At 38.4% G+C, this 20,578-nt stretch overlaps 1 protein-coding gene and 1 non-coding gene across 3 annotated transcripts in view; one reads left to right on the forward strand and one right to left on the reverse strand.

Annotated features, from left to right (window-relative positions):
* Positions 1–20,578, reverse strand: part of Aplf (aprataxin and PNKP like factor) — a 56,127-nt gene that overhangs the window by 31,605 nt on the left and 3,944 nt on the right. The window contains exons 2-3 of one of the 2 annotated variants that reach the window (XM_055617432.1): positions 19,983–20,054; positions 12,876–13,048 (exon numbers count right to left, since the gene is read on the reverse strand). In XM_055617432.1, coding sequence (XP_055473407.1) covers positions 12,876–13,048; positions 19,983–20,054 — 245 coding nt within the window. Of the gene's footprint in view, positions 1–12,875; positions 13,049–15,460; positions 15,478–19,982; positions 20,055–20,578 lie in introns of those variants that run through there. The other variant, XM_055617433.1, reaches the window with a different exon arrangement.
* Positions 1,819–1,925, forward strand: LOC129684334 (U6 spliceosomal RNA). The gene has a single exon (XR_008721307.1). It is a non-coding gene; the product is annotated as a U6 spliceosomal RNA (small nuclear RNA).

Raw genomic sequence — 20,578 nt, forward strand, 5'->3', positions numbered from 1 at the left:
ATCTAGGTTTAGGTCCTGGCTTCCACATGATGGCTCACAACTGTTACGCCAGGTCCGATGCCCTCTTCTGGGCTCAGTGGACACCGGGCACATACATGGTACACTTATACACACATGGAGGCAAACACCCATACTCACCATATGAAAATAAATATACCTTTAAAACCAAACAGAAGAGATTTTAGAAATGTGTAGCTGAAGAGTCTGATTGATAATTTAAAATTTTTCTTTTAGTAGCTTTAATGTAAGGAATGGCCTCTTTCAAAGACAGACTTGAATTCCAATGGCAGGGATTATAATAAATGGCAAGAACTATATTCCATTCCAAGATTATTCCATATTTGTTTGCCCACTCAAAAGCTGATGGACGTTTGGTTTGTTTCCCCACTCTGACTGTTACGAATGATGTTACTATGAGCAGCTGCGTCTATGTTTTTGTGTGAACACATGTTTTCAGTTTGGGAGCCTAAACCTAAGAGGGGCAGTGCAAGGCCATTCAGCTGTTTTTATTTTTAAGAGTCTAAAGAATTATCAGAATATGGGTGTCCTAAGGAGCATGTACTGTTTCACAACACCACGCAGTAGGAGAGTTCCCATTTCTCCATATACTAGCATCAACATTTAATAACGCCTGTAGTTATGGCTGCCTAGTGGATAAATGAGCATTTTTTTTCAAATTGTTAAAAGTATCTCATTATAGATTTGACTTTAATTTCCCAAATGACTAATGATACTATCTTTTTATGATCACATTGGGAAATATTTATTCTCATCAGTTTCACATCTTAAAATTGGTTTGCCCTTGTGTTGTTGGGTTGTAACTGCTTATATACTCTAGACAAAAACATGTCTATGTTATAAACATGTATGATTCACAAGTATTTTGTCATTTACTTGTCCTTTTTGTTTCTTGACTGTTCTTATAAACATATGTGTTTTCAAATGGAGGGAAATCCAACTTCCCTAATGCTCCTGTCTGCTGATCCGTTGCTATTAGACTTGTAAAGCATTACCTGAGGCATGATGGGAAAGACTTAAACCTATGGCCCCCTCTTTATATTCGGGTCTCTGATCCATTTTGATTCTTGTGTGACATAAAGTGAAAGTCTAACATCACTCTTTCCTTGCAGATACCAGCTGCTCCAGTACTCTCTGGACAACTGACTCTACACTGTTTGATCAGTATTGGTGCCCCTGTCAGAAGTAAAGACCATAAAAGTAAAGGCTCGTTTCTGAACCCTTAATGCCACTGAGCTGTGTCTGTCTTTATGCCAGAACCACACTGTCTTAATGACTGCTTTGTAGCAGGTTCTGATACTGGGAAATGTGAGTTCTTAGGTAATATTCTTCATACTTAACATTTTGGCAGTTAAGTTATCCTTAAGGGTAATATAATCTAAATTATGTTCAAATATGTTACTTATTTTTATACTTTAGCATAAGACATGCTAATACAAAGGAGCTGAATTAAAATAATTACAAATATATTAAAATTTTTCCTTTAATTTTTTTTGAAAATAAATTTTTTTCATATAATATATTCTGATTACATTTTCTCCTCCCCCAACTCCTCTGAAATCCTCCCAACTCCTCTCCCATCCAAATCCAAACCTTTTCTGTAATTACAAATTAATTTTCAAGTTATTTGTTGTCACATTATAATGACAATTTTTTCAAAATTTTATTGCTTTCTTCAGAATTAGGACTTGAAACAGCAGCTATCTGTATGGAATCTAAGCACTAAGAACTTTAGTAGTTTAAAAAAAATGACAAAAATTTACTGCACTTTCCCTGAGACTATCTTTAAGAAAATCTCCCGTGCTTGCTTCGGCAGCACATATACTAAAATTGGAACGATACAGAGAAGATTAGCATGGCCCCTGCGCAAGGATGACACGCGAATTCGTGAAGTGTTTCATATCTTTAACTACAGAGGTAAGCATAACCAACAGACTACAAGAGATAGAAGAAAGAATCTCAGGTGTAGAAGATACAATGGAAGAAATTGATGTATCTGTCAATGAAAATGAAAATGTTAAATCCAAAATATTCCTGACACAGACCATCCAAGAAATCCAAGACAATATGAAAAGACAAAACCTAAGAATAATAGGTATAGAGGAAAAAGAAGACTCCCTTCTCCAAGGCCCAGAAAATATTTTCAACAAAATCATTGAAGAAAATTTCCCCAAGTTAAAGGAGAAGCCAATAAGAATACATGAGGTCTACAGAACACACAACAAATTTGACCAGAAAAGAAAATCCTCCCGCCACATAATAATCAAAACAGTAAGTATACAGAACAAAGAAAAAATACTAAAAGCTGCAAGGGAAAAAGGCCAAGTAACATATAATGGCAAACCCATTAGAATCACACCTGACTTTTCAACAGAAACTATGAAAGCCAGAAGGGCCTGGAGAGATATCATGCAGACCCTAAGAGAACACAGTTGTCAGCCCAGGTTACTATACCCTGCAAAACTCTCAGTCCTCATAGACGGAGAAAACAAGATATTCAATGACAAAAACAAATTTCAACAATACCTACACACAAATCCAGCATTACAGAACACACTGGAAGAGAAAATACAACCCAAGAAAATTAGCTTCTGTCAAGAAAACACAGGAAATAATTAACCTTACTACACTAAAACAAAAAGCAACCAAGCACACAACCTTATAACCACAGCCAACATCAAAATCAAAGGATCTAACAGCCACTGGTCATTAATCTCTCTCAACATCAATGGACTCAACTCTCCAGTAAAAAGACACTGATTAACAGAATGGATACATAAACAAAACCCAGCAATCTGTTGCATACAAGAAACACACCTAAGGCACAAAGATAGACATTACCTGAGGGTAAAAGGTTGGAAGACAACTTTCCAAGCAAATGGACCCAAGAAACAAGCAGGAGTAGCCATTCTAATATCTGATAAAATAGACTTTCAACCAAAATTAATAAAAAGAGATGGGGAAGGACACTTCATACTCATCAAGGTAAAATTCCACCAAGAAGACATCACAATCCTGAACATCTATGCCCCAAATACAAGAGCACCCACATTTGTAAAAGAAACTGATAAAATTTAAACTACATATAGATCCCCACACATTAATAGTGGGAGACTTCAACACTCCACTCTCTTGAACAAAGAAACAATATCTCTGACAGAGATCATGAATCAAATGGACCTCACAGACATTTACAGAACTTTACACCCAAACACAAAAGAATTTACCTTCTTCTCAGCACCTCATGGAACCTTCTCCAAAATAGACCATATAGTTGGTCACAAAGCAAGCCTCAACAGATACAAGAAGATTGAAATAATCCCTTGTATCTTGTCTGACCACCATGGAATAAAGCTGGACTTCAACAACAACAGAAAGAGCAAAAAGCCTACACACACATGGAAACTGAACAACTTGTTACTAAATGACAGCTGGGTCAGGGAAGAAATAAAGAAAGAAATTAAAGTCTTCCTAGAACTCAATGAAAATGAAGACACAACATACCCAAACTTATGGGACACAATGAAAGCAGTGCTAAGAGGAAAGTTCATAGCACTAAGTGCCTTCAAGAAGAAATTCGAGACAGCTCATTCAAGCAACTTAATGGCCCACTTAAAAACCCTAGAAAAAGAAGAAGCAGACACACCAAAAAAGGAGTAGAAGGCTGGAAAAAATCAAACTCAGGGCTGAAATCAATCAATTAGAAACAAATAAAACAATTCAAAGAATCAATGAAACCAAGAGCTGGTTCTTTGAAAAAATCAACAAGATCGACAAACCCTTAGCCAAGCTAACTAAAAGGCAGAGAGACACCACCCAAATCAACAAAATCAGAAATGAAAAGGGGGACATAACTACAGACACTGAGGAAATCCAAACAATCATTAGGACTTACTTCAAAAGTCTATATGCCACAAAATTTGAAAATCTAAATGAAATGGACAATTTTCTTGATCGATTCCACTTACCAAAGCAGAATCAGGACCAGGTAAATCAATTAAATAGTCCTATATCCCCAAAGAAACAGAAGCAGTCATCAAAAGTCTCCCATTCAAAAAAATCCCAGGACCAGATGGCTTCAGCGCAGAATTCTACCAGACCTTCAAAGAAGAGCTAACTCCAGTTCTCTTCAAACTATTCTACAAAATAGAAACAGAAGGAACATTACCAAACTCATTCTATGAAGCCACAGTCACCTCAGTACCTAAACCTCACAAAGACTCAACAAAGAAAGAGAATTTCAGGCCAATCTCCCTTATGAACATTGATGCAAAAATACTTAACAAAATACTTGCAAACCGAATCCAAGAACACATCAAAGATATTATCCACTATGACCAAGTAGGCGTCATCCCAGGTATGCAGGGGTGGTTCAATATACAGAAATCCATCAATGTGATCCACCATATTAACAAACTGAAAGAAAAAAAACACATGATAATCTCCCTAGATGCTGAAAAAGCATTTGACAAGATCCAACATCCATTCATGTTTAAAGTATTGGAGAGATCAGGGATACAAGGCACATAGCTAAACATAGTAAAGGCAATATACAGCAAGCCTATAGCCAACATCAAACTGAACGGAGAGAAACTTAAAGCAATCCCACTGAAATCAGGGACAAGACAAGGCTGCCCACTCTCTCCATATCTCTTCAACATAGTGCTAGAAGTCCTTGCTAGAGCAATAAGACAGTTGAAGGAGATCAAGGGGATACAAATTGGAAAGGAAGAAGTCAAATTATCACTATTTGCAGATGATATGATAGTATACTTGAGTGACCCCAAAAACTCTACCAGGGAACTCCTACAGCTGATAAACACCTTCAGCAAAGTAGTCGGATACAAAATTAACTCAAAAAAATCAGTAAGCACTCTTGTATACAAAAGACAAAAGGGCTGAGAAAGAAATTAGAGAAACAACACCCTTCACAATAGCCACAAATGACATAAAGTACCTTGGTGTAACCCTAACCAAGCAAGTCAAAGACTTGTTTGAAAAAAATTTCAAGCCTCTGAAGAAAGAATTAGAAAAAGATATGAGAAGATGGAAAGATCTCCCATGCTCATAGGTTGGCAGGATTAACATAGTAAAAATAGCCATCTTACCAAAAGCAATCTACAGATTTAATGCAATTCCCATCAAATTGCCAACACAATTCTTTACAGACCTGGAAAGAAAAATTCTCAAGTTCGTATGGAATAACAAGAAACCAAGAATTGCTAAAACAATCCTCTACAATAAAAGATCTTCTGGAGGTATCTCCATCCCTGATCTCAAGCTGTACTATAGAGCAACAGTTATAAAAACTGCATGGTACTGGCATAGAAACAGAACGGTGGAGCAATGGAACCGAACAGAAAACCCAGAAATAAACCCACACACTAATGGACACCTGATTTTTGACAAGGATGCCAAAACCATACAATGGAAAAAAGATAACCATCTTCAACAAATGGTGCTGGTCCAACTGGATGTCTACATGTAGAAAAATGAAAATAGATCCATACTTATCACCCTGCACAAAACTGAAGTCCAAGTGGATCAAAGACCTCAACATAAAACCAGACACATTAAATCGGCTAGAAAAAAAAAGTGGGGAATACCCTAGAACTCATTGGTACAGGAGAAAACTTCCTGAACAGAACACCAACAGCACAGGCTCTAAGAGCAACAATCAATAAATGGGACCTCATGAAATTGAAAAGCTTCTGTAAAGCAAAGGACACCGTCATCAAAACAAAGCGACTGCCTACAGATTGGGAAAGAATCATCACCAACCCTTTATCTGACAGAGGACTCATATCCAGTATATATAAAGAACTAAAGAAGCTGAAAAGCAGCAAACCAAGTAATCCACTTAAAAAATGAGGAACAGAGCTAAAGAGAAAATTCTCTGTAGAGGAATATCGAATGGCAGAGAAGCACTTAAAGAAATGCTCAACCTCATTAACCATTAGGGAAATGCAAATCAAAACAACCCTGAGATTTCACCTTACACCCATGAGAATGGCCAAGATCAAAAACTCAAGTGACAACACATGCTGGAGAGGTTGTGGAGAAAGGGGAACCCTTCTCCACTGCTGGTGGGAATGTAAACTTGTACAACCACTCTGGAAATCAATCTGGCGATTTCTCAGACAACTAGGAATAGCGCTTCCTCAAGATCCAGCCATACCACTCCTAGGCATATACCCAACAGAGGCTCAAGTACACAAAAAGGACATTTGCTCAACCATGTTTGTAGCAGCTTTATTAGTAATAGCCAGATGCTGGAAACAGCCCAGATGCCCCTCGACTGAAGAATGGATGCAGAAACTGTGGTATATCTATACAATGGAATATTACTCAGCAATGAAAAATAAGGAAATCATGAAATTTGCAGGTAAATGGTGGGACCTGGAAAGGATCATCCTGAGTGAGTTGTCCCAGAAGCAAAAAGACACGGATATTATATACCCACTCATATAAACATACAACATAGAATAAACCCACTAAAATCTGTACATCTAAACAAACTAAGCAAAAGAGAGGACCCTAATTAAAATGTTCAATCCCCATCCTGAAAGGCAAAGAGGATGGACATCAGAAGAAAAAGAAAACAGGAAACAACCTAGGAACCTGCCACAGAGGGCCTCTGAAAGCCTCTGCAGTCAAACTGTCAAAGCAGATGCTGAGCCTGATGGCCAACCGATGGGCAGAGTGAATGGAATTTTATGTAAGAAGTGGAAAATAGTAAGAGCTGGAGAGGACAGGAACTCCACAGGAGAGCAACAGAACAAGATAATTTGAACACAGGGAACTTCCCAGAGACTCATACTCCAACCAAGGACTATTCATGGAGATAACCTAGAACCCTGACAATGCAGCCACTTCTGATGAGAACTGATAGACTAAGATCAGAAAGAGGGAGAGGAGGACCTCCCCTATCAGTGGACTTGGGGAGGGGCATGCATGCAGAAAGGGAGGGGAGGGTGGGACCGGGAAGGGAGGAGGGAGGGGCTTATGGGGGGATACAAAATGAATAAAGTGTAATTAATAAAAAAAAAACAAACAGTCATTGTATAAAAAGGTGAAAAAAAAAAGAAAAGAAAAGAAAAGAAAATCTCCCAAGGAGCAGAACTGTGTTACTTCTTCATCAACAATAAGTTTAGCCATGGGAAAAAAAAGTCTTATCTTTATCACAGTATCACTTAATCTGATATCCACAGAGCCAACACCCACTCTGCACCCACTCCTGAGGATGCAACAGGTATGCAAAACTAATCCTGCTCCCATGTGGAGTATGTAGCATTTAATTATTTAAATGCAAACCCCAGAATATGACTTCTCATTTGGACTTCCCTGACTTCTCAAGAGCAGTGTTGCGTGTCCCGGCAGAATGAATAGACGTGAGTAAAGCAAGAATGAGATGTGACGCGCAGCCACGAGCTCTACCAAGCGGACTGCACCTGACACTCACTACCTAATCGTAACACCATGGGGATAGTGTGCAAACAAAGGAAAGAGAACTGGCCGGGGCTTTTCTTTTCTTTTTGAAACTGTTGTTTTGTTGTTTTGGTTCTTTTCTTTTTTTAAGATGTAGTCATTTATTTTACATAAATGAGAGTTCTACCTACACGTACACCTGCAGGCCAGAAGACCCAGTATAGATGGTTGGAACCTACCATGTGGGTGCTGGGAATCAAACTCAGGACCTCTGGAGGAGCAGACAGTGCTCTTAATCGCTGAGCCATCTCTCTAGCCCAGGTTCTTTTCTTAAATATCCACTCAGTTGGGGGGAAAAATTACCACAGTTGAGACTTCTAACAACTGCAAAAAGCACTGCATAGAGATGATACTTTCTAGTCTTTTTTAAACTATACAAGAGTTAAACAATTAGCAATAAAAAAGAATACCCTGTCTCGCTATCTATAAATATGAATACTGTGCATACTACCCCAATGAGAGTATTTTGTCATATTTGCTCCAAATTAAAAACAACCAAAGCCCACTCTGTACACAACCTCAAATTTTTTTCCTCACCCTCCCATTCCATCCCTAAAAACTTAAGTGTGGTGTCTTATATATTCATTATAGGAATGCAGATCCTGATTGGTGTGGTCTTGGAACAGGGTCATACAACGGCCTGTATGCTTCATGTTACAGAGTTTAGAAAACTAAAATATATGCACCATGCCATTAGTTCATACTCAGAATTCCAATGGACTTTTGCCTTAAATTCTGGGATTATACATTTGTTGGAAGTGACAACTATCTTGGAAATGCCTTGACAGATTGAAGTTGATAGTGCTTCAGCATGTGTATCCATTGGAATACAACATTGTAATTTTTGGACATTATGGCATAAAAAAATGTTACAAATATAATTTACAATCATATAGGTCAAGCAATTATGGAGAGATCTAACAAGAGTTTAAAAGAGGTGTTTATAGAACAGATGGGGATAAGGAATATCTCAGGGATAGATTACATGGTGCTTTGTTGACTTTAAGTATTTTAAAAGTCAATGAGACAGATAGCATAGCAATTAAAAAGCACTAGAATTTAGAAAGCACTGATGAATTAGATCAACATATATATGTTTAGAATGGAAAAAAAGGAAGTATGTTGGGGAGGAGAGTTTGCATTTCTTTCCACTGTAGAAGAAACGTTATGTATTCCATCCAAACTGTTGGAAATCAGATTTGTCAGAGGAAGCCCATCCCACCTCCATCCCGAAGACCTTGGCTTAAAGACAGCAAGAACAAAATTGAAAAGACCAAGACAGGTAGGTATGTGCTGATCCCTCTACATGAGAACAGCTTTAAGACTAACTGAGACTTAAATGTCTTTACATAGCCAATAAATCTTGTTGGCTACAAAGTCCTCATGACTTTTTAGTACATGCCATCCTTTTATATAGCATGGATGGAGGTTTATATTGCAGTTTGGTGCAAACTGGTTCATAAGGAGAGACAGATGTCTTTTACCTGCTCAAACAAAGAGCAGAGAATCATCTTTAACTGATCTGTGCACATTGCACATTCCATACATACATAATTGCAGAACTGTATATTACTTGCCAGAGTTTATATGTTTACAGAACAAAAGGACCAAACACCAATGGAATGGAAATGACCTTAACAAGACTCATCCTCCAGGATGCTGAGATGCTGAAACACATTTATTTATTTATCAAGCATACTGCTTGATTCAGCCTCAGATTGCTGCAGTTGGTATTTCATCAAAGCTTGCTTCCAGGACAGCTTCAAAGAAAGCTGCTGATCCCAACCAGTCCACTCTTTCAGACTGTTCCAAACAGGACTCCATTTAAGACTGCATTTTCATAGCATTTAGAGACTGGACAACAAATGTTATGACTAGCTTTTTAAACCATTTTTAAACCATTTCCAATTTCCCTGGGCTCCCAAAAAGGCAAACATTACCCCAAAATAGCAGGAAGCAATTTTAAGAGATCACAATTCTCAAGAGGTGGGGTGGACGATTTTTGGTTGTGCAATGGGTGATGAATGCTCATAAATCTTTGTTGTCATTAAAAAGGGGTTGATTGTAAATTGTTATTATTTTAGTCAGGGAGAAAATAAGGTATAAGAGGTTAAACTCAGGGATCTCGCTCTCTATTCTCTAACCTTTCTTTCTTAGGTAGGGTGAGAAGGGTTGAAAAGAAGGAAGGGGGATATAGCAATAATAGAGGACTAATAGGGATAAAAGAGTAGATTGCTGAATCTACCCTTCCAATGAAGAGCTATTGTTATTCTCAAATATTTTTACATTGATATGGATTATTGTATAATGATACAGTTTTAAGGTTTTCATTGGTCTAGATTATTATGTATTGATACAGATTTAAAGTTATTTTTTATACACATAATGTAGGTATGTTCCAACTTCTACATAAGACATTGGACTTATACAACTCATTTAAATATACAATGTTTAGTTCTAGTCCTTTTAAAAGCTGCTATTACATACTATTTAGGATGATTAAGTAATACAAGCTAATATTTAGTCAATCAAACTCATGGTCATGTCATATAATAGTCTAGTTTAACACAGAAATATACATCTTAGGTTGAACAAATAGTGAATCGCTAGAAACAAGCAACATTTGTCTAGTCAGATATGCTATAGATAGATAATAATTATGTACTACATATATGTACACAGATAGATAGGTGATCTTTAAAAAACCTCAGAGACCTACAGAATATGGCTTTTAGAGATGTTTTTATAAATTAAAGGTTTTTTTGACTATGAGACATGTCAGCTTCTGGCAGCACCCCCAATCAACCTGAAATGAGCATTGAAGGACCTCCATTTTGGAGTTTGCTTCAACTGGGCAAAACTGTGCTGGCTCCAACTACAGGCAGAATGGTGTCCAAATTGGAAAAACTGGATGCAGTAAAGTCAACTGTCAAGCTTTGCAGGGACAAGGTACACAGGAATTAAGTCCTTCATAATTCCTGCTTCACAAAATATGTCTGTTAGATACACTGGGCCAGAAGGCTGAAGATGATGCTCTAATGTTATGGAGGAATTTTGAGGACTGTCCAGGCAGCCAGATGTCTGTTAATTCTCTATTTTGGAAGCTGTTTGCCTGCACTTCTTACATACTAAGGTAATATTATTTCCTCCTCAAGTCTCTGATGGGGTTGAAGACTAGATAGTTAGAGTATTAAAATTAAACTTAAGTTATTTAGGATTTAAGAAGATATTTTTAGGTTAAAAATATTTAGTTTGCTAAATACAAGCTATAACACAAAATATTTAGGTGCAGAACTCTGAACTTACCAAGATAGGATAGCTATTAGAATACTTTCTCCAAAGTTGCCAAATGCATATGGACTAGACACTGTGAATGTAAGTCTTAACTAATAGTTTTCATTATTGTTTCATAATTTGTTATTATTGTATATAGTTTATTGTGCTAAAAAAGAGCCTTTTATTGGACTAAAAAGGGGAATTGTAGAGAGACTATCTTGCATGGATGCAATGTCTGTCAATTAAAAAAAAACCTATGGCCTATAGGAAAGGGTAGAATAGAAGGAGGGACAGATGGCAGGCAGAAAGGATTCTGAGATAGAGCGAGGCGCAGGAGATTCACCTGGGGAAATATGAAGAGGTCAGATATTTGGTACCTGAGCAGAGGTAACCAGCTACATGGCAGAATGTAGATTAGTATAAATGGGTTATTTTTAAGTTATGAGCTAGTCAGAGAAGAGCCTAGCCATATGGCCTAGGCATCTGTAAATATATTTTGAGTCTCATGAGTCATTATTCCAGGAGCTTGAGTCATTATTCCGGGAGGAAAAACAAACATCCTACAATATAATACACACTCTCTTTTTCTCTCCCTTTTCTTCTCCCTCCCCCTTCCTCCTTCCCTTTCTCTTCCATTATATGACTGTTCCAGGTTGACTTTGCCATCCTCCAGGTATTTGCACAGCGAGTGACAGGCAGGCATTCTGGTATAGCACTGGGTAGTCTGTAAGAACATCATTCTGGAAATACTAGTCTTGGAATCTGGACCTCTCATATAACCCTAGGCAAGTCTCAAAACTTCTCCACCTTCTTCAACAACACAGAGATACTGGTAGTGTGAATCCATCACAGTCACTGTTATGAAGATTTCAACGTTCAAATATAAGAAGCTTATGCCATACTTAACAGTGGCTACTCCTAGGACTTAGGTTTGGTGGAGTTTCTTCTACATCCCTTCCCCTTCTACATCCTATATAAAACACCTAGATGATTAAGACCTTAACTGCTAAAATCTTCCTTTAGAACCCATGGAGCAACCTTCAGATAACATCAGAAAACATGACATTCCTCTTATCCTGTATTTAGAATATCAACTAACACTAACACAGAGCATGTGAACTGGCAGGATGGGTAACCTGCAGACAAATAATAATAATCCTGTCTGAAGGGTTATGAGAATTAGCCCTAGGAGTTGTTAGTTTCCAGTCAGGGGGAAAAAAAGACAAAGAAAAAGCCCAAGCCTGATCCTGAGGATGCTGCCTAAGACCCTGCACAGCACACAGCCTTCCTACCACTGCCCATGCACTTCCTCTCCACATCTACACAAGCCCTTCCCTGTATCAGGTCCCCAAGATGGTCTTCTGGGGAGAAGAAAGCTCCCTCCACATTTTAGGGTACTGGCTGTTGAGTACGCTTTTCTACCAAGTCCATGTATTGGCTTTACAGTGTCAAGCAGACGAACACAGATCTGATAATAGTCTTAAGGTTATGCTGTGATAAGACAATGCAAAATAGAGGTAGTTCCAAAATACATGAGAACATTAGTGACATCAAGAAATATGTGTTTCACATATATTTATATTATATATATCATAAATAATTTATATTTCCAATCAGTTCTTCAGGTCTAGTATTTGAACTCTGTCACATAAAGCTTCATAAACAAAGTCCAATAATTGCCTAACATCTGGCTTAGCAATTAATTTGTGCTCTTAACTTGATTTAGTACAGTTATTTTGCTACCTAATTTCTTCTCTTACTTTGTACTTTATGGTGTTGTTATAAGAAAATTCAGCTATATGAGTCAGAATTACTACCTTAAAAAATTAAGAAAGCTAAAAATTCAAGGGAACACAGTTAATTTTTGTGTTTGGTGAAAACATTAGGACTACAAAGGTAAAAGATGGCACACATTGGTGCGCTCACCACGAAGCATAAGCTTCCAAAGCCAAACGTTTTCCGGAAATACAAATTATTTGAGTACTGCAGTCAAATAAGATTCAAACCTAGAATGACTTTCACTGAAGGATCTGAAGGCGGAGGCATCAGATACAAATACCATTACTCACTCGCATTTCACCAGGCAGTCTTACCTTAAAGTACACTCCATTTCCACTTCAGCCTGTGCAGAGAAGACACGGAAAGCATACTTGTTGAGTAACAAGGAAAAGCTATCCCCAGGATGCAACCAGCACCACGCGTGAGTCTCCATCGGCGAGAGCTGGCTCTCCTCAGAGGACTGATGGAAACACGGATTCGTGTGGATCTAATCAATAAAAGAATACAGCGATGCAGCACGAGTGTGGAAAAATGAGGACTGAATATGAGATGATCGACAATCTTGGTATCAAAACAATTAAGTATAAAATGACTTTTTTTTTTTTTTTTTTTTTTTTTAGCAAGCCTGGCACCTAGTACCATAATCATTTACACATGAAAGGGGGAAAGGGGGATCTACCTCCCGTTTCTGAAGGAATCCAATATAACAAGCAAAATTATCAATTAGTTAAATGAACTACTCAATGGATAAGAGATTAAAAAATGAATAAGTCTCAATAGGGAAGGGTCCCCACTGTTTGTCCAAAATGCACTTGTCCCTGGCAGCAGCACCTTTTAATAACTTCTGACACAATTTAGAGTAAAAAACCATGAGGCAGATGATGATCAAAGCTCTCAAGTATTACTTACTGCTTTCTTTTTAGCTGTCTTGGAAAAACAATTTACTTTTTTTTTTTTTGTAAACTTTATTTATTTTTTTAAATTTTTATTAATTGCACTTTATTCACTTTGTATCCCCCTGTAGCTCCCTCCCTCCTCCGTTCCCCATCCCTCCCTCCCCCTTCTCCACACATGCCCCTCCCCAAGTCCACTGATAGTGGAGGTCCTCCTCTCCTTCCTTCTGAGCCTAGTCTATCAGATCTCATCAAGAGTGGCTGCATTGTCTTCCTCTGTGGCCTGGTAAGGCTGCTCCCCCTCAGAGGGAGGTGATCAAAGAGCAGGCCAATCAGTTCCTGTCAGAGACAGCCCCTGTTCCCATCACTATGGAATGCACTTGGACACTGTGCATCATCTACAGATGGATGTGCTACATCCATCTGTGCAGGGGTCCAGGCCATCTCCATGCATGGTCCTTGCTTACTTTTTTAATTATTTTATTTACTTTGATGTTCTGCCTCCATGTATATCTGGTTAAGCATGTCAGATCCCTTGGAACTGGAGTTAGAGACAGTTGTGAACTGCTGTGTGGGGGCTGGGATTTGAACCTGGATCCTTTGGAAGAGTAGCCAGTGTTCTTAACCATTGAGCCATCTCTCCAGCCCCTACAATTTTACTTTTAAATAAAACTCCTTCCATGAAGATGATTTAGATTGAAATCACAATTAACACATATCAAAAACAACTATTACTGCATTAATTATTTTAGATTTTATTTTTGCATTGGCTGCCTCCAATTAGCAAAGATACTTTCTTCAAAAATAATTTTTAAGATACCTTCTAACTGCACTTCAAAACTTGCAAAAACAAGCTGGTGAGAAGTCTTGGCAGCTGAAGGTGCCCGCCAGGCTTGAGGACCTGAATTCAATCCCCAGGAGCCAAATGGAAGGAGAGAACCAATTTCAGCAAGCTGTCCTTTGAGCTTCACAAGCGTGCCATGTACGCATGCATGCCCACGCACATGCACACACGCACACACACATGAAATAAAAAACTTCAAATGTAAACAGGGTAAAGCTGGCTATAAGTCAAACAACATGTTTCACTATCTGGCTTTGAAAGAAGCCTTACTAAATGATGCAATCTACAGTAATAAAAACAAAACAATATAAAATCTGTGATTTGTTTCAAAATGTTCTAATATGGAACAACTCTTCCTATGGCCTCTTCCTCTATCACATCATGTTAAATTATTTTTTTCCTAGAACCATCAACAACTTCCCTAGGATACCAACTTAGTCACTCATCGCCAGCCCTCTTTATATATATGTGTGCATATATGTGTATATGCATGTATATATACATATGACTGCCTAAGAATGGAGAACGTCATCATTTGTGCAATAATATATCCAAATAAACCACAAAAGCTTGGTTTAAAATACCAAATCATCAAGCAGTTAGCAAATCCACCCACAAGAAAAGTGGATTAATGTTCCTTGATAATCTTCTTTTAGGCTGTTTATACAGTAGAGCTCAGAAGTAAAAAATGATATCACAAGGAAGTATACTGATCCTTTAAGTTAACCTTGAATACATATTAGTTACTAAGTTAAATATATATCGAATTACATACAATCTTAGTTTTTAAAAAGTTAAAATTGGGCAAAACATACAAATAAAACTATAATAAAAATACTATAAATACCTCATGCTAACAAATTTGCAAATAAACCCAAATGTGAGCATTATTGTGAAGAATATACCAAAGACTAAAATGCATGTTAATAGGTAAATGCGTGCGGCTTCTTCAACATCATTTCCTAATGACTCACCGCCATGCCCAGCGATTGGTGCATCTCTCAAGCCTCATACAAAGAGGCGTCTTTTTGCAGTAGGTGATGATTAACACAGAGACCCACAAGGTGCAGAGAATGAGAGGCTGGGAATGTTCTGCCTTAAAGGGGACACTTACACCACACCCTCCTCCCAAGACTCAGGTAAGGCTGAAGGCGTAACTTACTTATGGTACTGAACATGGAGCTGGTGCCCAACAAGAAGCTTTGCTCTTCCTGACTGGCATTCATGGTGCTGAAACATATTTTGCATGCTAGTAGAGGAGAAAAGTATCAACAATGTCACCAGCTATAAACCCTAGGGCCCACAGCAGAGAGCTGCCCGAGACATAGTAGCACAGGTGTCCCGGGAGCTAATGCCTTTGTTTGTTTTTAATTTAAGGCCCAATCCGGAGATGAGCCCCACACCTGATAAAGTAGAGAAGAGGCTGAGACTAGGTAGATCATGGGCCAATGTGAAAACCTACTACTTCTGCTAAGGTACAAGTTCTCAACCTTGGGGCTGAAAAGGGGTCACATATCAAATATTCTGCGTATCAGATATTTACATTATGATTCATAACTAGCAAAATTACAGTTATGAAGTATCAATGAAATAATTTTATGGTTGGGGTGTCACCACAACATGAAGAACTGTATTAGAGGGTCCCAGCATTGGGAAGGTTGAGAACCGCTGTGCTGGAGCAGCAAATTGACTTCTAATATATTGTTAGAGCTGTAGAGCAGAGCATCACTCAGCCCTCATCACAGAAGAGGCTTCTTGCAGTAGATGCCAATTAACACAGACCCACAGCCGGACAACAAGGGAGACAGGGAGTCTTCGGAGCACTCAGCCCTAAATGGGATGTCTTCACAAACCCCTCCCCTCATGGCTCTATGCAAAAGAGGATTTGTTAGGATTCTAAGGTTCAGAGGCATCCCCTGCCCCCACACAATACGATCTCTGTCCCAAATCAAATCTAAACTTTAATTCAACTAAATCCCTAAAACTCCTTCAGATAAATCAACAGTTTTAACACCAAAAAAAATTTTTTTTCTTAAAGAAAACATCTAATAGTTTATAAACATGAATCAGAAATAATAAAATGGAGAAAAACTTATTCCATAGGGTTAAAAGATCTTGGATTGTTAATTCCATTCCAAAAGTTGCTGACTCTGTAAGATCAGGCCTTTTCCAGAACCTCAACACTATAAGCTGTTAAACACAATGCCAAGTTTCCAAAAACAATACCAAGAAAAAGGCTAAAAGATATTTTTCTTTCTCCCGTGTCTAAAAATAACATTTCCTGAAAAATTCCTAAAAAGAAAATTATCATTAAGTAAAATTTAGAAGATGAACAGAAGTATAATTATAATTGAAAGGCTTGACTGTTTTAAACTCTATTGTTCTATCTTTAATCTTTACTTTTTCAAATGTATTTACTGTGCGTGAGGGGCTGTCCAGGTGCCACAGTGTGTGGGAGGTAGTGCTCACTCTCCCACCCTGCTGTTCCCACACAGCGCACTCCAGTCTCAGCCACTCTGTAGGAGTGCTGAGATTACCTCACATCACTGAACTCTTCACATGGGACCTGGGTCTACTCAAGACTTCAGGCTGTGTGCCATGTGCTGTTACCCGCCAAAACAATCATTTCCTGGGCCCCAAAGAAGTTTCGTTCCAGTTTCTAATATATCTAGTACAATCTAGTATTCAGAAGGTACCAGTGAAATCATACATAGTTGCCTTGTGACTGGAATAGGACTAATTTAACGACTCAGTAATGTTGAAGTATGTTTTCAAAGGAAACAATTTTAACTGAACACTGCTAACTCCTCAGAAACGAAACTCACTGAATCCTGGAAAAACTCAAAGAGAGATTTCTCCATTAACTTACTGCACTTTTACTTGTGCACATCTAGGGCACATCTATATATCAGTGCCCTTACCTAGCCAAAAAAAGTGAGAGAATACCTCCGCGCTTCCCACCCGTGATGAGCTAACTTAGGGAATATTCTAGCATGGGAAAGATAGGTCACTGATTAGGAGTTTGGGCTGTTTTGCAGAGGACCCAGGTTTGATACCCAGTGACTCCAGTCCCAGGGGATCCAAAGCCCTTTTCTGGCCTCCCTGGGCACTGCATACACATGCTACACAGACATGCATGCAGACAAAACACCATGTACAGTAAATGAATGAATGGATGGATGGATGGATGGATGGATGGATGGATGGATAGACTTTATTTTACCGTTCTACGTTTTACAGTGAGATTAACAACACTGGGAAGTTTTAAATAGGCTTGAACTCTCCGCACTTTAGGAAACAGGATAGTCTCCTAATAATGTGTTTATGTAATTATGTATATATGAAAATTTATTGGCAACTAAATATCGTTGAAAGGTGTTCTTAGCATTCAGTTAAAAAAATTAAAACACATGGGATTTATTCAATTTTTTGTAATCCTACTGATCAACTCCTTCACAAACAGAAATGCTAAGCTCTTAACTAGGTGGCCTCACTGTTCTGCAAGCTGAAATACTTCAGCTGTTATCTGAGGCAAAAGCAAAGAAGCACAAAAAACAGGAGGCACAACAGTGATCAAGACTGTGGGCCAGGGAGGTGGCTCAGCAGTCAACACTCCCCTCCTGAGAAAGAGAACTCACTCTTGCAGGTTGTCCTCTGCTCTCCACACACATGGCCACACACTCCCACACACTCACACACACACACACACACACACACACACACGCCACATACATACACACACGCCACATACATATACACACAACAAATAAATGTAATATTATGTAATATATTACCACATATTATGTATATATAATGTTGTAAAAATTATATTGGTTTATTTCTCTGCACATATTACTGTCAATAGGATTTGAATATTAACAATACAATCCAGAAAGGTCTGAGTTCATTTAAAAAAAGAAATCCAATCATCAAGAACACTTAAAGGATCTACCAACCCAAAACTAAAGTATTAGTGTACATTCCTCCTCTCATGACCATCAGTTACAAAGTAATCGATCCAAACATTGCAGAACATTGAGTGTTGTAACAATTCTTTCACTTGGGACCAGATGTATTATTATCCAGCCTTGCTTTTCTGACCCAAGTAAATCTAAACAAATACCGTTTTATCAGAAACAGGAATAGAAATCCCCCTTACTCTTCCCTTAAGGTACTTCAGTAACAACCAACTTTTTTATTTTGAGCCATGGTAGTTCACTAGAAGGGTATTAGCAACTGGATACTGACAAACAAGTACATTTCTAAAAACCCATGATATACCTACTTCCAGAAATTCCACCTTACGCTTCTCAGCACAGCACTGACTCAGACATTCAACTATATTAAGAGCCTGATACAGTCTAGGCATTACAGTAAACACCAGAGACACAAAGTCCAACCTGCCATATTCAGTGAGCTTAAGCAATCTCAGCTAAGACAAGAAATCTAAGACCCAGAGACAAACAACAGGAACACCAGGCGTGCTGACTGTGGCACTGGCACAACAACAGGAAAATACAAAACTTTAAAATGTTATTTACTCGGGGTCGAGATGGAGTAATTTTGGTTCTACCTACAAGTTTTCCCAATAGTAAATTTAAAAGGCTTAAAATTGAACAGTTTCAGCAATGTATAATAAAAGGAAATAGTATGTAAAAATCTGTGCAAATTGAAGTAATGACTTATAAAATAGATGAAATACAGAAACAATGAGATCACAGGTCTAGGGAATAGCTCAGAAGTAGACGCAAGCCAGGGATGGGGTGGAAATACAAAAATGGCTTACATGTCCAAAGTCAGTGGATTTAGTCCCATAAAATTTATTTTACCACCAAATAAGCTACTCCAAAGTGAATGGGCCTTCATACACACACCTCATTCTCCTATATGACGGAGTTTGCAACTAGAAGAGAATAGCTACGCAGTCTCAGGATCAGCCCTGCAAAGCACTGGTGCTCAGACTATAAATGATTGAAAGTGCAGCCTGAAGAAAATACTTCCAATGAAAATTACCCACAAAACAATGAAGCAGAATAAATTCTAAAATGTTCAAATACTCAACTCTACACACAGAACCATAGGAATGTGTTGATAAAATCCTCCAATACTGAGTGAATTTACACACTCCCACGTCTGACGCCATGAAACTGAGCATTGCATAGCCACATGCTTCCTCTGTTGAGAGAAGGGCACGCTGCACACACTGCTTGGAGGCTGAGGAGAATCTCCCTGGTCACATCCTTCTCTGTTCTCTTGAGACAGGGGGCTCGCCATTTTTAGCTAGGCCAGCTGGCTAGGCAGCTGCAGGTACACTGAGCTCCCCTCCACTCTGGTTACAGACACACACGGCTTCCCACCTGTGTGCTCGGGACCAGAGCTCAGGCTCTTACATAGGAAGTGCTTGCTTACCCATGCTACAAGCTTTCTGTGGGAATTATTTGGCATATCCAGTTATGAACAAAATTATAATTTACACATAGGCAATCATCTTCCATGAATCTAACCATCCAAATTCTGCTCTGTACTATGAGCAAAAGCAGTTTACTATTTAGATACCTTGCAAGTATGAGAAGAACAGATTCTGACATGAATTCCCTACTTGCAGGCCTTAGAATAAACAGGCTTCTCTAGTCAAGTGTTAGAAGGGCAAGAGGCAAAGACTTCAAATAAATGAACATACTCACTGGTTTAATCCGAAGCTGGCCTCCCACCACCTCAAGAACGGCATGTCTTCTAGACACTTTCTTGTCTGTTATCTACAAGGGGAAAAAATGTCAAATACAGCCAAGATAAACACAACCCTTAGCAATGCTTATGAAATTAGTAGGCTAGACAGTAAAAATATTAGAAACTCAATAACTACATGTCAAATACCTGCCCTCATGTAACAGATAACGCCACAGTGCAGGCAGGAGGAGACCTACCAAAGTCATACAAGAGTAAAGGAAACAGCCTGTGGTCTACACATCCCCAAACCCTCCCAGTTCCCACACAGGAGACACAGCTAGAGAGGGTTCCTACTGAGAAAATCTACAAGTAAGAAAAATATATCCTATGTGTACTGGTCAGGAAACATTTCAGCAAAAATTTAGCTTGTCTTAAACTAAGTGCTAAATGCGAAGGGTTGTGACCAGAGGTTAAGCAGACACAGATCAAGCAACCTGAATTTCTGTTCTACGGCCATGCACTGCAGTATAAATAATAATAATAATAATAATAATAATAATAATAATAAGAAGAAGAAGAAGAAGAAGAAGAAGAAGAAGAAGAAGAAGAAGAA

This window comes from Psammomys obesus, unplaced genomic scaffold, assembly GCF_907164565.1.
Source record: "Psammomys obesus unplaced genomic scaffold, mPsaObe1.curated_primary_1811, whole genome shotgun sequence".
Classification (NCBI taxonomy): Eukaryota; Metazoa; Chordata; class Mammalia; order Rodentia; family Muridae; genus Psammomys; species Psammomys obesus.